Below are 14,689 nucleotides of genomic sequence, written 5' to 3' on the forward strand. Positions count from 1 at the left end.
CTTTGAGAGAGGCACTGTTGGTTCCAGAGACTGTTTGATTCAGCAGAGTTCAGTTTCAGCTTCAGCGTCTTGCATCTAACGTTAGGACAGACCTTGGTTTTCCAGCTCTTAGTCCAGAGCTGCATGGGAATCCAGAGATGGGTCTTCAGGTTTGGCTCAGAGGGCAGGCTCGACAGGTTAAGCTCATCCAGAGCTTACAGGACAAAAACAGGTTTCCTGTAGGCAGAGACAAAAGGTAATTAGTTTCCCGCTAGGAGACTAGAGGCAACAAAGATTTCACAGAGGAAGTGAGGCTCAGGTGCTAACCAAACTGGATAAACACTGCGGCGTTGATGCAAGGTCTGAGGGCATATATAGTGGAGGATCCTCCTGATGACGAGATGGGCTTCAGGTATGTCGAAGGCTCAGCTCAGGAGGATCCACAGCGAACTCTGCTGGAGACAGGTGGTACAGCTCCAGATCCCAACACAAGTAATGTCCTACTTAAAAAGTTAACTTTTACGGAAGAGGATTTGGGCCATGAAAAAACTTCAAAAAAGTTAACTGATTTTTAAATATTATTTCAGTTTAATATAAGGGGAAAAGTCAGAATTCTGACTTTAATCTCAGAATTCTGATTTTAATCTAAGAATTTTGGATCTTAATGTAGATGGGCACCATGGGGGAAAAGATGTGTGAGCACTGAAATAAAATTTTAAAATCAGTTAACTTTGTTTCATTTTTTTCAGTAGCCCTAATCCTCTTCCATACATTTCAGATTTTTCTAAGAACCATTTCTAAACAGCAGCGGCCAAATTATGGAACTTAAATAAAGCTTCAATTTTAGTTAGATTTTCTGAGATTATCTAACTTGATGTTTCACAACCGCTTTGGGGGATCACAGTCCTGTATAAATATTCCTGCCTTTTAAAGTGATATGCGGAGTTAAATGGATATTATCTCTCCTTTACAATTATAACCTTATTTAACCATAAAATGCGGCTGATGGTTTTTAAGCCCCAGGAATCGATTACAGTAGATAAGTTGTATCATCATCATCATCATCATCATCAGCAGCAGCAGCAGCAGCAGCAGCAGCAGCCTGATCTCCTTCCCTCTCAGGTCAGTGCAGAGAGTCAGCGTGCGCATCGAGGACATCCTAAGAGCGAACTTTTAGTGAGAAAAAAACAAAAAAAACAAAATGCCAAAAGATTATTTGAACGAATATGAGCCCCTGCTCACGAAAGGAGGCAAAGAACCAAAGACTTTAAAGGTATGCGGAATATTTATGACTTTAAAATAAAGGCTTGGTGCGAAAGCTTTGTGCATTTTTTTTTTTTTTTTTAGAAAATGTTCTACCTGATTAAAAGCTATGTTTTTATTTCTCTCGCTCTTTTTTTTCGTTTTGTAGTTTTTCTGTTTCCAGTTCCCAAACAAATTTCTGCTGCTGGCTATGTTTGCAACATGCATAGGAGGCACATTTCAGTGCGGATATAATATCTCCATCATCAATGCGCCCACTAAGGTAAGAACTGCTCCATTGCAGGGATACAGGCGTTTCTTAAATGTGTTATTCATTTTATTTTATCTTTTTTGTAGCTTATACATATCCTTTAAATAGCAGGAGAGAGGGTTATGATAATTATGTTGTTACTATGTAATTACATATATTTTTTCACTTTTTTTTACTAACTCATATGTCCGCATGCTTGATTCCCAAATGAAGATGTGACTTGTAAAACTCGCTCCAACAAACCCTCCATTCATTCTGTTCAGTTGGTTTTATTGCTGTAGATCATTGATTAACCTCCAAATGGTTGCATGACTGAACCAGTACATGTCGGACCTGTCTGGTGCCACATGGACTATGCCAGAGGGGGGTGTGGGTTTCAGAAAAAAAAAAGATTCTCCCTTTGAAATACAAACTTTTCACTTTAGTTGATTTGAGGAAAACCACTGCGTTAAAAAAAAAAATGGAGCAAAAGGTTGACGTGCACAAAGATCTCTTATTTCAGCCCAATATCCCAGAGCACACACCATATCATAAAGAGAGGCCCTGTGAAGAAAATACATTATCTCAATCTACTATTAGACTATGTGTTATATAAATTACAGAAGTTGTTAGATAAAGAGAGAAGAGACTATAACATATAGATGCTACTGATTGGTTTTTGGGCAGAGGGTAATAAAGTCTAAGGTCAGATCCCAGTCACTCCCCCATAGATCTGAATTCACTGCAAAAAATGAAATCTAAATAAGAAATGTTTTCTTAAAATAATTGCATTTGTTCTTGAATTTAGGAAGTAAGTGAGACACTTACCTAATGGAACAAGATAATTTACATTTATAATAAGGAAAAACAATTCCATTGTCTTATTTTAAGTGCATATTATCTAATTATCTTATTTTAAGAGTAAAACTACTCATTTCATTGGCAAAACATCTTATTTACCTACTCAAATTAAGGCTAAATACAGTTCATTCAAGATTTTTTTTTTTACTTATTTCAAGATCGATTTGCAGTGTGACTGCTCCAGGCCTATTGATCTCTGCTGTCTGTTGGTGGTTGTTCTTTAGTTGAATGCTTACAGCCTGCGTCAGAGTAGGGGTAGGCATATTAACAGATCTGAAAAAATGTTGATTGTGCAAAACCGTGATAAGACATTTAATGATTAGATGTTTGACACATTTTCAGCAAGCTTAGAATAAAATATTTTGTTAATGTCATAAATACTTACGGTCTAATTGATTCTAAACACCAGCAAAACTTGTAGTACTCTAAATTTTTTAATACAGTAAGACTGCATTATACTGTTACTACTATGATCTGAGTTTAGTCAATTTTTGCCTGCCGCCTATTTAACTATGCAAATAAATTAATAACTCCCTGGGAGACAGCAATATGGAAGAGGATTAGGGCCACTGAAAAAAAAAAAAAAAGTTTTATTGAAAATTTTATTTCAGTTTAACATGGGATCTCAGAATTCTGCCTTTTTTCTCAGAATTCTGACTTTAATCTCAGAATTCTGCCTTTTTTTTCTCAGAATTCTGACTTTTTTCTCAGAATTCTGACTTTAATCTCAGAATTCTGACTGAATTCTGAAAATAAAAAAAGTCAGAATTCTGAGAAAAAAGTCGGGATTCTGAGATTAAAGTCAGAATTCTGACATTAAAGTCAGAATTCTGAGAAAAAAGTCAGAATTCTGAGATTAAAGTCAGAATTCTGACTTTTCTCTCAGAATTCTGACTTTTTTCCCATACTAAACTGAAATCAAATGAAAAAAATCAGTTAACTTTTTCTTTTTTTTTCCACTGGCCCTAATCCTCTTCCGTACAGCAATGATCCCTCCAGAGTAACATTATGTTGAATATGAAAAAAGAATAGGACTTAACTTTTCAGCTAAATAACTTGAAGTTATGTTATTCATGAGGAAATCATTTTATCTAGAAGATAGGTAATGATGTGAACTTGCTTAAAAGGAGGTTGATGTTGATGCTAACAAAGTCTGGCTTTTACCAGCTTTATTTGGGAAAATATCTATTTTCCAAAAATCAGTCCTCCAAAAACATTGCTGTGGGAAATCTATGCCCCTTGCAGATTTTCTCACAACAAACAAAAATAACACATGTAAATACAAAACTGGTTTTTTAGTTGAGTTGTTTTTTATCAATTAAAAGGTGTATAAAGACAACAGAGATGTAACCAAGTCATTTATTTTCAACTGATGTTTGGTCTTAGTATAGGAAAAGATTTAGAGATGTGACATTCTGTCTGATTTAGTTTCCAGCTGTTCTTAATCGCTAATGCTATTTGTTTTCTTATTTCTAGTATGTGCAAGACTTCATTAACCAAACCTGGAGGCAGCGTTACCAAACAGAGATAACAAAAGATGGGCTCACTCTGCTTTGGTCCACCATTGTGTCTATTTTTACCTTAGGGGGATTTATAGGAGTGTCAATTGGTGGGACTTTGTCTGTCAAGCTTGGGAGGTATAATTATTTTCAAAGAAAAAAGTTTTGTATTTAGTACAAAAAATATTAACATTTTCCTGTGGTGTTGTTACCTTCAGGAGAGGGACGCTACTTACCAATAATGTGTTTTCACTGGTTGCTGCTATGCTGATGGGCCTGAGCTCCACTGCAGGATCGTTTGAGTTGCTCATCATTGGACGTCTCCTCATAGGAATCAATGCAGGTAGATACAGCATCTATAGAACATACCTAACTCCTGTATTTTGGGGATAAATCAAAAATTGAGATTCATCTAGAGGTCCATCGTATCTCATATTTGGGAAAAAGGCTTTTTTAGCACTTTTATTTTTGCAATATATGTGAGACATACAGGCAAATTACACATTTCTCAAATATAACTGTATATAATCTGTGATTATTTATCCTGTATTATAACCCCACTAATATATGAATAAATATATATATATATATATATATATATATTTATATATATATATATATATATATATATATATATATATATATATATATATATATATATATATATATATATATATATATATATATATATATATATATATATCCTAACTTTCATGCATAATTTGTATATAGCTTTCATATTTATTTATTTTATAGCCTCTTACATTTACTTTCTGTTTATATATACCATTTATAGGCCATACATAGTTTCTGTACACATGTAAATAAATATTCATATCCTGTATAGCACATCTGCATAGATGTAAACTACATTCAGTTGCTTTGTACTTGTGACAGTGTGATGACAATAACGTTGAATTCTATTTTAAATAAAAATGTGGATACTTGCAGACCCATTTAGCAACATAGGATCTAAGGAAAAATCAACAAAAGAGATTTGTAGTTCACAAAGGTTAGCTTTTTAAAAATACCCATGCATTGTTCAATATATTCACTGTGTTTGTTTAGACCATTATTTTGCTGACTTTACACCAGTCTGGCACAAAGTCAATGAAACACTTGAAAAAGAGGCTAAAGCTACTTAGTGTCAATGCTAATGCAGCTGAGGTCTCAAAGGAATGTTTAGTGGAAGGAAGAAAGTATTGTTAAAAAAATCCACAAGCAGTAGTCATTACTTCATCCTTTAAAGGTTTTTAAAGCAAAACTCATTAAAGAGTTTGAAAAACATATGCTGTGTATTAAAGCTCTGTGCTTTATGAGCCTCTATAAAGACATATCCAGAACATGTAGTATAATAATTCCCAATTATTTTAAACCACTGCTGAACCAGAGAAAAGGTCAGTACCATTTAATTGGCTCTCAAGAGAAAAACAACTTGACTGCTGATTGTTATGGAGCACCTTGTGGTTTCTGACGCTGAGAAGCTGTACGGAGATGCTGGTTTCTTTTCTACCTATACTTAGCTGCTCACACAAGCTCTATAAAAAAAACCTATGGGGGTATTGTAAAGAAAATGTTGAGAGACATCTGATCCAACATAGCAGACTACCTGAAAATGGCTATTAAAGCAAGCTGGGCTTCCTAAACACTTCTGATCCCCTTCAGGCTGCAGGAATTCATCTCAAACAGGTCAACGTTTTGCATGAATATACTATATTATGCAGTACATGGCATACTTTTCTAGTATGCCTATATACTGTATCTATATAATAATATATACTGTATCTATATAATAATAGCTTTCTATGTTTCTATAGTTTCTTAAAACTACACCACCGTTCAAAAGTTTGGGGTCACCCAAACAATTTAGTGTTTTCCTGAAAAGTCACACTTATTCACCACCATACATTGTGAAATGAATAGAGAATAGAGTCAAGACATTGATAAGTGTAGAAATAATGATTTGCATTTGAAATAAGATTTTTTTTACATCAAACTTTGCTTTCGTCAAAGAATCCTCCATTTGCAGCAATTACAGCACTGCAGACCTTTGGCATTCTAGCTGTTAATTTGTTGAGGTAATCTGGAGAAATTGCACCCCACGCTTCAAGAAGCAGCTCCCACAAGTTGGATTGGTTGGATGGGCACTTCTTGTGTCCATACGGTCAAGCTGCTCCCACAACAGCTAAATGGGGTACAGATCTGGTGACTGCGCTGGCCACTCCATTACCGATAGAATACCAGCTGCCTGCTTCTGCTCTAAATAGTTCTTGCACAATTTGGAGGTGTGTTTAGGGTCATTGTCCTGTTGTAGGATGAAATTGGCTCCAATCAAGCGCTGTCCACTGGGTATGTCATGGCGTTGCAAAATAGAGTGATAGCCTTCCTTATTCAGAATCCATTTTACCCTGTACAAATCTCCCACCTTACCAGCACCAAAGCAACCCCAGACCATCACATTACCTCCACCATGCTTAACAGATGGCGTCAGGCATTCTTCCAGCATCGTTTAATTTTTTCTGCGTCTCACAAACGTTCTTCTTTGTGATCCAAACACCTCAAACTTGGATTCTTCCGTCCACAACACTTTTTTCCAGTCTCCCTCTGTCCAATGTCTGTGTTCTTTTGCCCATTTTAATCTTTTTCTTTTATTGGCCAGTCTCAGATATGGCTTTTTCTTTGCCGCTCTGCCCTGAAGCCAAGAATCCCGCAGCCGCCTCTTCACTGTAGATGTTGACACTGGTGTGTTTTGCGGGTACTATTTAATGAAGATGCCAGTTGGGGACCTGTGAGGCGTCTGTTTCTCAAACTAGAGACTCTAATGTAGTTATCTTCTTGCTCTGTTGTGCAACACGGCCTCCCACTTCTTTTTCTACTCTGGTTAGAGCCAGTTTGTGCTGTCCATGAAGGGAGTAGTACACACAGTTGTAGATGAAATTTTCAATTTCTTAGCAATTTCTCGCATGGAATAGCCTTCATTTCTAAGAACAAGAATAGACTGTCAAGTTTCAGATGAAAGTTCTCTTTTTCTGGCCATTTTGAGCATTTAATTGACCCCACAAATGTGATGCTCCAGAAACTCAATCTACTCAAAAGAAGGCCAGTTTTGTAGCTTCTGTAACGAGCTAAACTGTTTTCAGATGTGTGAACATGATTGCACAAGGGTTTTCTAATCATCAATTAGCCTTCTGGGGCAATGAGCAAACGCATTGTACCATTAGAAGACTGGAGTGATAGTTGCTGAAAATAGGACTCTATACACCTATGTAGATATTGCACCAAAAACCAGACATTTGCAGCTAGAATAGTCATTTAACACATTAGCAATGTATAGAGTGCATTTCTTTAAAGTTAGGACTAGTTTAAAGTTATCTTCATTGAAAAGTACAGTGCTTTTCCTTCAAAAATAAGGACATTTCAATGTGACCCCAAACTTTTGAAGGGTAGTGTAAGTTTTGGGTTTTTCTGTGCTTTGATCCATCATGGTGGAAAAAATATGAAAATAAACCTTTGAAATGGGACCTTTATGTGCAAATTCACCCTGGAATCAGTAGCTGTATAAACTAATCTGTCAGTTGTATTGTACTGGGATGCATATGTAAGATTGTAAAATATGCATTTTCATTTTTCCAGGTATTGCTCTATGCGTTGAGCCTATGTTCTTGGGGGAAATAGCTCCAACATCTTTACGTGGTGCCATGGGAACAGGCTCCTCCATTTTTCTGACCGGTGGCATCTTATCTGGACAAGTGATGGGCCTCAAGTAAGCAAAATATTTGTTTTATTAATAAATTAATTAATGTAATTAATTATTTACATCAATTACTTAATCAATAAATGAATTGATGTAATCTTAATATGAAAGAATAGAAACATTTTTGGATGTTAATACAGAGAAGTGCTTGGTAAAGCACAGTACTGGCCCCTCCTGCTCTCCACCACATGTATCCCAGCATTACTTCAGCTACAGTTGCTTCCTTGGTTCCCTGAGAGTCCACGCTTTCTGCTTATTGATAAAGAGGATGAAGAGAAATGTAAAAAAGGTAAAATACTTTAATGCATAAGGTGATTCTTTAATTCTTATTACAGAGGTTTTAAGTTTGCCTGCCAAGAAGACTTAATGCATATGATTTTTCTTCTTAGCAGGCTGAGTAGCTTTCTAAAAACTGCCACAGGCTGTCAGTTAGCCCATGTGAGCTCTTTCTTATCAATTCAGAACGATGTTAAGAAACTGGTCTGACCTTTGGTTTCTAAAGCAATTTACAAAAAAAAGCAGCTTATAGTTGTTTAAACCATGTGAGCAAAAACATGAACAGAGGATCTCTTTTTCTGTCTGCAGCTCTGAATCAGCTGCATGGCTTTTCAGGCTCTCATAGTGTGCTGGAGGACATCCAGCGGGAGAAGAACAATTTGGTTGGTTTCAAGGCCAAAAAACCCTGGGAGCTTTTTGCAGATCGCAGTGTACGCTGGCAGGTCATCACAATCATAGTGCTCAACGCAGCACAACAGCTGAATGGTGTTAATGCAGTATGTATGAAATTCCTTCATAGTAACCACCTGAGTGACTTTATAAAAACAAAGTCTTAAACTGTTGGCCTTGTCTATATCTACCACAGATGTACTTCTATGCTGATTATTTGTTTCGACAAGCCGGAATCTCAGATGATAATATACCTTATGCTACCGTCGGTACAGGTGCCTGTGAATGTCTCACTGCATTAACATGTGTAAGTATGAGTTTTTGATATATTTAAGGAGAATTCTTGTTACGTCCACCTGGCTTGTTAGGTGGGGTAACATTAATGGAGACCACACAAGGATTTTAGAGTTAATGAAAAAGGAAATTTATTAAATTATATTAAGTAAAACTGAAAAAAGAATTGCATGAAACAAGAAGCCAAAACAGATTAATACAAAACCATAACCAATTAGAAATAAACAAACCTAACAAAACTCAATCATAAGGTACAAACCAAACCAACTGGGTTCTGAAGAGGGAGAGGAGGAAAAAAGCCTCCTGACTGCTGCAGCATGACAGCTTTTAAAGCAGCAGGACCAATCAGGGAAAAAACATAACACCTGCAGAAGGCCTGCCTCCAGGACCCTGAAAGGAGAAAAAAACAGAGACCCACTGCAGCCGTAACACCTCCCCCCTTAAAACAGAGGATCCCAACAAGGACCTCTGTAACCACCTTGCTATTCTGGTCCATCAATGGCACGAGACAATGCATCAGCCAGTACATTGTCAGTGCCTCGAATATGCCGAATATCAAGGTTATAAGGTTGCAGAAATAAGGCCCATCGCATCAACCGCTGATTTGGACTCTGTAAGGAGTGCAAAAAGGTCAAAGGGTTATGATCCGAATACACCACAACAGGAAACGCACCCCCGCCCACATACACATCAAAGTGCTGCAGTGCCCAAATAAGAGCCAAGGCCTCTTTCTCGATGGTTGAATAATTAAGCTGATGTTGATTAAACTTCCTAGAAAAGAAACAGACTGGATGGTCAATACCTTCCTCAGTCTGCAACAAAATGGCTCCCGCACCCACTTGACTTGCGTCAACCTGTACTTGGAATGGCCGATCTAATCTTGGTGCAGACAAAACAGGTGCAGTGCTTAAGAGAAACTTGATGTTTTCAAAAGCCTTCTGACAGACTGAAGACCACTTAAACTGGACTTTAGCTTTTAATAGGTCGGTTAATGGAGCAACTACAGTAGAAAAATTCTGACAGAAGTTTCTATAGTAACCCACCATACCCAAAAACCTCATCAGCTCCTTCTTTGAGGTAGGAGGAGGGAAGCTATCAATGGCTTGGACTTTAGCTCTTACTGGTTTTACTTGTCCTTGCCCAACAACTTTTCCCAAATAAGTCACTGTAGCTCTTGCAAACTCACATTTTGCCAAGTTCACAGTTAAATGAGCATCCTTAAGACGCTGAAACAATTTCTGAATGCGTTGTATGTGTTCAGCCCAAACGTCACTGTAGACCACTACATCATCCAAGTAGACAGCACAACCTTCCAACCCAGCCACTACTTGGTTCATCAACCGCTGGAAAGTGGCAGGTGCATTCCTAAGACCAAAACTCATTACAGTGTAAGAGTATAATCCAGATGGTACAATAAAGGAAGAAACCTCTTGGGCTCGCGCAGACAAGGGTACTTGATAGTAACCTTTGAGCAAATCAAATTTGCTCACATACTTCGCTGTTCCAACACGATCAACGCAATCTTCCATCCGAGGGAGTGGGTAGGAGTCAGGTTTTGTAATGCTGTTCAATTTCCTGTAATCAGTACAGAATCTATAAGTACCGTCAGGTTTTTTAACCAACAAACATGGTGAGGCCCAACTGGAACAAGATAGTTTAGCCAGGCCGTTGTCCAGCAAATACTGAATTTCTGTCTCCAAAAACTTGCTTTTCTCTGAATGAACACGATAAAAATGTTGACGGATGGGCTGCATATCTTTCACATCAATATCATGCTCAATTAAATTAGTACATGTTGGAGTGTCACTAAACAAAACACGAAAATCCAAAATTAACTGCTTCAACTGCTCACTTCTTTCTTTAGACAAATGACTCAATAAAATTTGTAAGTTAGACAATATCTCAGAGTTCTTAAGTCTTGGTTGAAACACAGCATCATCTGGAGTTTGCACATCCTCATCTAATCCTGCTGTGCAGCTCAAGTCTACTTTCACAGAAGCAGTAACTGCCTTCACATCTCTTTCCTCCAGAGTATGATCAAAATAAGGCTTTAGTAAGTTTACATGGCACAGTTGAGTTGGTCGTTTACGGTCTGGGGTAGAAACCATGTAGTCTAGGTCAGACACCTGTCTCAACACAAAATATGGACCGTGAAACTTTGCCTGAAATGGTGAACCCTGAATGGGAAGTAAGGCAAGCACCTTATCTCCTGGGTGAAACACTCTCCTTTCAGCTTTTTGATCAAACCATCGTTTCATTTTTCTCTGAGCCTTTTTAAGATTCTCAGAGGCTAGCTTGCTAGCCAAGAAAAGTCTGCGACGAAAACCATTAATGTATTCAAACAAATTTAATGGTGGATCAGAACTCTCCAAGTTCGATTTCAGAAGAGCGAGAGGACCACGCACCTGATGTCCAAACACGAGTTCATTCGGACTGAACCCTGTACTTTCTTGCACAACTTCACGAGCTGCCAGAATAAAAAAATCATTAAATTATTTAATTCATTTAATTCATTATTTGGCAAAAGTTTTAGCAGATGATTTGATATACTGTGTTTGAAGAATTGGGGTCTTAGAAGTGGTTTCAGGTCTTGTGATGCTGTGTGTTTTGTAGGGAATGCTGGTGGAATCTCTGGGAAGGAAAATACTCATATCAGGAGGATACATACTGATGAGTATCTGCTGCATTTTGTTCACAGTGACACTCGCTCTGCAGGTAATTCCTCTTAAGGATAGACATTCAAAGAAGCTGTTCAGTTTTACTTTATAAATGTAAAGCTAACAGATTTGAACAGACAGCAAAGAACTAATATTGGTAACACGATGTGGATTTTCAGAACAGAAATGAACCAACTATAATATTTTAGGAATTGCAAATTGGAAAATACATATTTATATAGTTTGGTAACAGGAGACACAGCACTGACCTGTTTAGAGGAAATTTGTAAGTAAAATTTTGGATGATTGACTTTTAATTGATTGATTTAAGGGAGAGAATTAGGTCTTTTTTTAAAAAGCGGCCACTCAATAAAACTAAAAGTTTTTGTTCTGAGTTTAATCTCAGAATTTTGACTAATTTTGACTTTAATTTAAGAATTAGTGTGATAGAAGTATGACTAGTTGTAATATTTCTACTTCATCAAAGTGTTAATCCTGGGCTTTAAGTAATTAGATTTTTAATTCTGAGATTAAAAGTCAGAATGTGGAGAATAAAGTCAGATCTCAATAGCCTTGGATTCTGAGTGGATGTTTTATTATTAATTTTATTTTATGATTGAATGGCCAAGATTCTCTACTGTAAGTTTGGGTTACTTTTAGTTCAATATTGTATAAATTAGGCACCATTTCACTACCAAAGTCACTGATGGTAAACCTTAAACAGACAGTTACAGTGAGTCCTCTTAAAGCTCTTATTATTATTATTAATATTTGCTCATTAAATTCTGATATTACTGTAGTTTCAAATCGGTCTTTTTAGAAAAAGGCTCTAGATTTTTTATGAATTTCTTTTAGCATTTTGACAATTAGGTGAAGCTTCAGTCATAGCTGTGCAGAATACAGGTAAACACCATTAAAGGAAGATTTTGACAATTAATTTGGATGGGGGCAAAAAAAATTTAAAGCTCAAATGATTAAATGTAAAATAACTTAACAGTTACTTTTCATCTTTTGTAATGTCATTAGAGACATATTGAAGCTTCCTTTGGGAGTGTAGTTTGCATAGAAAACAAACAAAAAAGTTGACATCGACTATAAATGAAATGTGTTGTTGATATGTTTTATTGAAAAGTCAGACTAGCAGTTTTAAACTGCAGTGTCAAGCTTGTGGTGATTCACTTTTATAATGATGATCTCTCCTTTCCTCAGGATTTCAGTCCAGTTTTCCCTTACCTAAGTGTGGCCTGTGTTTTTGCTTTCGTCTTAAGTTTTGGTTTGGGACCAGGTAAGCTGGTTAAGTATCAAAGGAAATCGTATTTAACCGTCTTGGTGAGTAAAGAAAGAGTTTTTATTTGGCATTTCTGTTCCTCTAAAGGTGGCGTTACAAACATCTTAACCACAGAGATGTTCAAGCAAACCACACGGCCTGCAGCATTTATGATCGCAGGATCTGTGAACTGGCTCAGCTTCTTCTTTATTGGCCTGCTCTTCCCTTTTATTGTGGTGCGTGGTCACAAATACTTCTGCTTGTTTTAGAAATGGTTGCACAATATCTGTTGCATGTTCAAACTGTTAAAAATAAACATATCTGTCCTTTTCGTGAACAACATTTAAGAGATATTGATAATTTTGACATTATTGTTAACAATAATGGTCTCATATTCCCTAATCCAGGCATCCCCAACCTCGGTCCTTGAGGCCTGCTGTCCTGCAGGTTTTAGAGGTTTCCTTGCTCCAGCACAGCTGATTTTAATTGAAAGCTGATTAACATGCTTTTGGTCTACTGCAATCATTATAATCAGCTGTGCTAAAGCAGGGAAACCTCTAAAACCTGCACGACAGCAGGCCTCAAGGACCGAGGTTGGGGATGCCTGCCCTAATCAATAATTAGTTAATAATCCTATGACAAAGTTTTACTTTTTTTTCAGAATACCAAATTATTGCTCAAGTCGACTATTACAAATTCTATATTTTTTAAGTGTCTGGTTTTATGTTGGAGATCCTGGTAAAAAAAATTAACTTTTTTTGTTTTTTTACTCTGTAATATTTTGCTTTTATCCTGAGCGTGCTGGTGCAGCCTATAACCCCAGTTTACCCTTTCGACCAGCCACGTTAAAATAAAACAGTGTGTTTGTTTTTTAACTTTCAGTTATTAGTTAATTCTGGTTTGTAATTAGGGGCCCACACTGCAATGCAGCACCAGTTACCTTTTAACCCATTCATATGTCCCTTAACTAATTAAATACCCCTTTTCTCATCAAGCAGTGCTTGATGATTTAATATGGTGAATAATGTAAAATAAACCACTAGATTATACAAGGAAACCCATCTAATGAACAACAAACTGATGAGGTAAGAAAATGTCCACAACCAAGTCTGATAGAAATAATTACTTTCATAAAACAAAATAGTTATCAAAATAATGGTGCTTAGCTACTAGGGTACTGGCTTAAACATTGACCTTGACTAACAAACCAAAAGGATTCTCTCCGCATTATTAAGGTAATTTAAAATTTAGGTGTGGCTTAAATATGTGCAGGAAGAAAAACATTTGGTTGGCAGCAACAAAGCCATCCAATTTCCAAAATTTAAGTGTTTAAGTATTTTCTTTAACAAGAGTTTCGAATATATTCTAGAACTTAAACTCTATTCTTTCATGGGCTAATCAATAATGCTTAAATTGATGCTTCAATCCTTTAATGACATATTTACATTTTATTAACATTATGAAAAACCTGAAAAATATATTGTGTATCATTTGTCTTTAACATTTAAAATAATAGTTTCTGAAGGGTTTCTTAAAAAAAAAAAAGAGAGTTTTGACTGAATGTTTTGACTTTTCCTAAAGTAAAAGTATGAAAGACTGAATGTTTTAAATTATTCATTTGCTTCTTTTATAGATTGGGCTGCAGCACTATTGCTTCCTGGTTTTCTTCGTTGTCTGCCTCTCAGTAGGAATATACATTGTTCTTGTTCTCCCTGAAACCAAAAACAAAAGTTTTGTGGAAATCCAGAAAGAGTTCCAGTCCAGAAGGAATAAAGAGACCAACTCTGAAGAAGCAGATGCTTTAATTATATCAACCTCTTTTTGATGCACCTCTGGTTCAACAATGGAGCCAAAAAAAAAACACACTTATCTGTTAAAAACAGACAAATTCTGAATATTTATCATATTCAGAACACATCACTGCAAAACAACTTATATGTGGTGCTTTTTCAAGATGTGTACTTATTGTTTTGTTTTTTTTTCTCTGCTGAAAACTGAAACTGCAATGAGTTCTGTTGATTTTGTTTTGCCAAAATGAGGCTTGCACAATTTTTTCAAAGGGTGCTGCACTGATGTTTTAAACCAAAGATAAAGCACATTTAATAAAAGTTTTTGTAACCAATGTGAGGTCTGTGTTCCTCTGAGACTGCTTGGTGCTTCGTTTTGTAATCCCTCTGTGGGGCATGTGATCTGTTAAACAAAGCATTCAGTCAATATGTT

The 14,689-nt window shown here is 36.4% G+C and overlaps 1 protein-coding gene across 1 annotated transcript; it reads left to right on the top strand.

Annotated features, from left to right (window-relative positions):
* Positions 1–1,074: 1,074 nt before the first annotated feature.
* On the top strand, positions 1,075–14,596 carry LOC119786600 (solute carrier family 2, facilitated glucose transporter member 11-like). Its single transcript, XM_038290063.1, has 12 exons — positions 1,075–1,252; positions 1,391–1,504; positions 3,809–3,969; positions 4,050–4,174; positions 7,465–7,594; positions 7,726–7,874; positions 8,171–8,358; positions 8,448–8,558; positions 11,159–11,260; positions 12,412–12,487; positions 12,578–12,705; positions 14,103–14,596. The coding sequence occupies exons 1-12, from the start codon at positions 1,181–1,183 to the stop codon at positions 14,292–14,294; spliced, it is 1,548 nt and encodes a 515-aa protein (XP_038145991.1). The 5' UTR covers positions 1,075–1,180; the 3' UTR covers positions 14,295–14,596.
* Positions 14,597–14,689: the final 93 nt, after the last annotated feature.

This window comes from Cyprinodon tularosa, unplaced genomic scaffold (genome assembly GCF_016077235.1).
Source record: "Cyprinodon tularosa strain WSP-4 unplaced genomic scaffold, ASM1607723v1 ctg275, whole genome shotgun sequence".
In the NCBI taxonomy this organism is placed as follows: domain Eukaryota; kingdom Metazoa; phylum Chordata; class Actinopteri; order Cyprinodontiformes; family Cyprinodontidae; genus Cyprinodon; species Cyprinodon tularosa.

Excerpts from the sequence above, each read along its gene's own strand:
- LOC119786600 (XM_038290063.1), top strand. The coding sequence starts at position 1,181 with ATGCCAAAAGATTATTTGAACGAATATGAGCCCCTGCTCACGAAAGGA. Across the intron at positions 1,253-1,390 it reads AAGAACCAAAGACTTTAAAG|TTTTTCTGTTTCCAGTTCCC; the intron begins GTATGCGGAATA and ends TTCGTTTTGTAG. Across the intron at positions 1,505-3,808 it reads TCATCAATGCGCCCACTAAG|TATGTGCAAGACTTCATTAA; the intron begins GTAAGAACTGCT and ends TCTTATTTCTAG.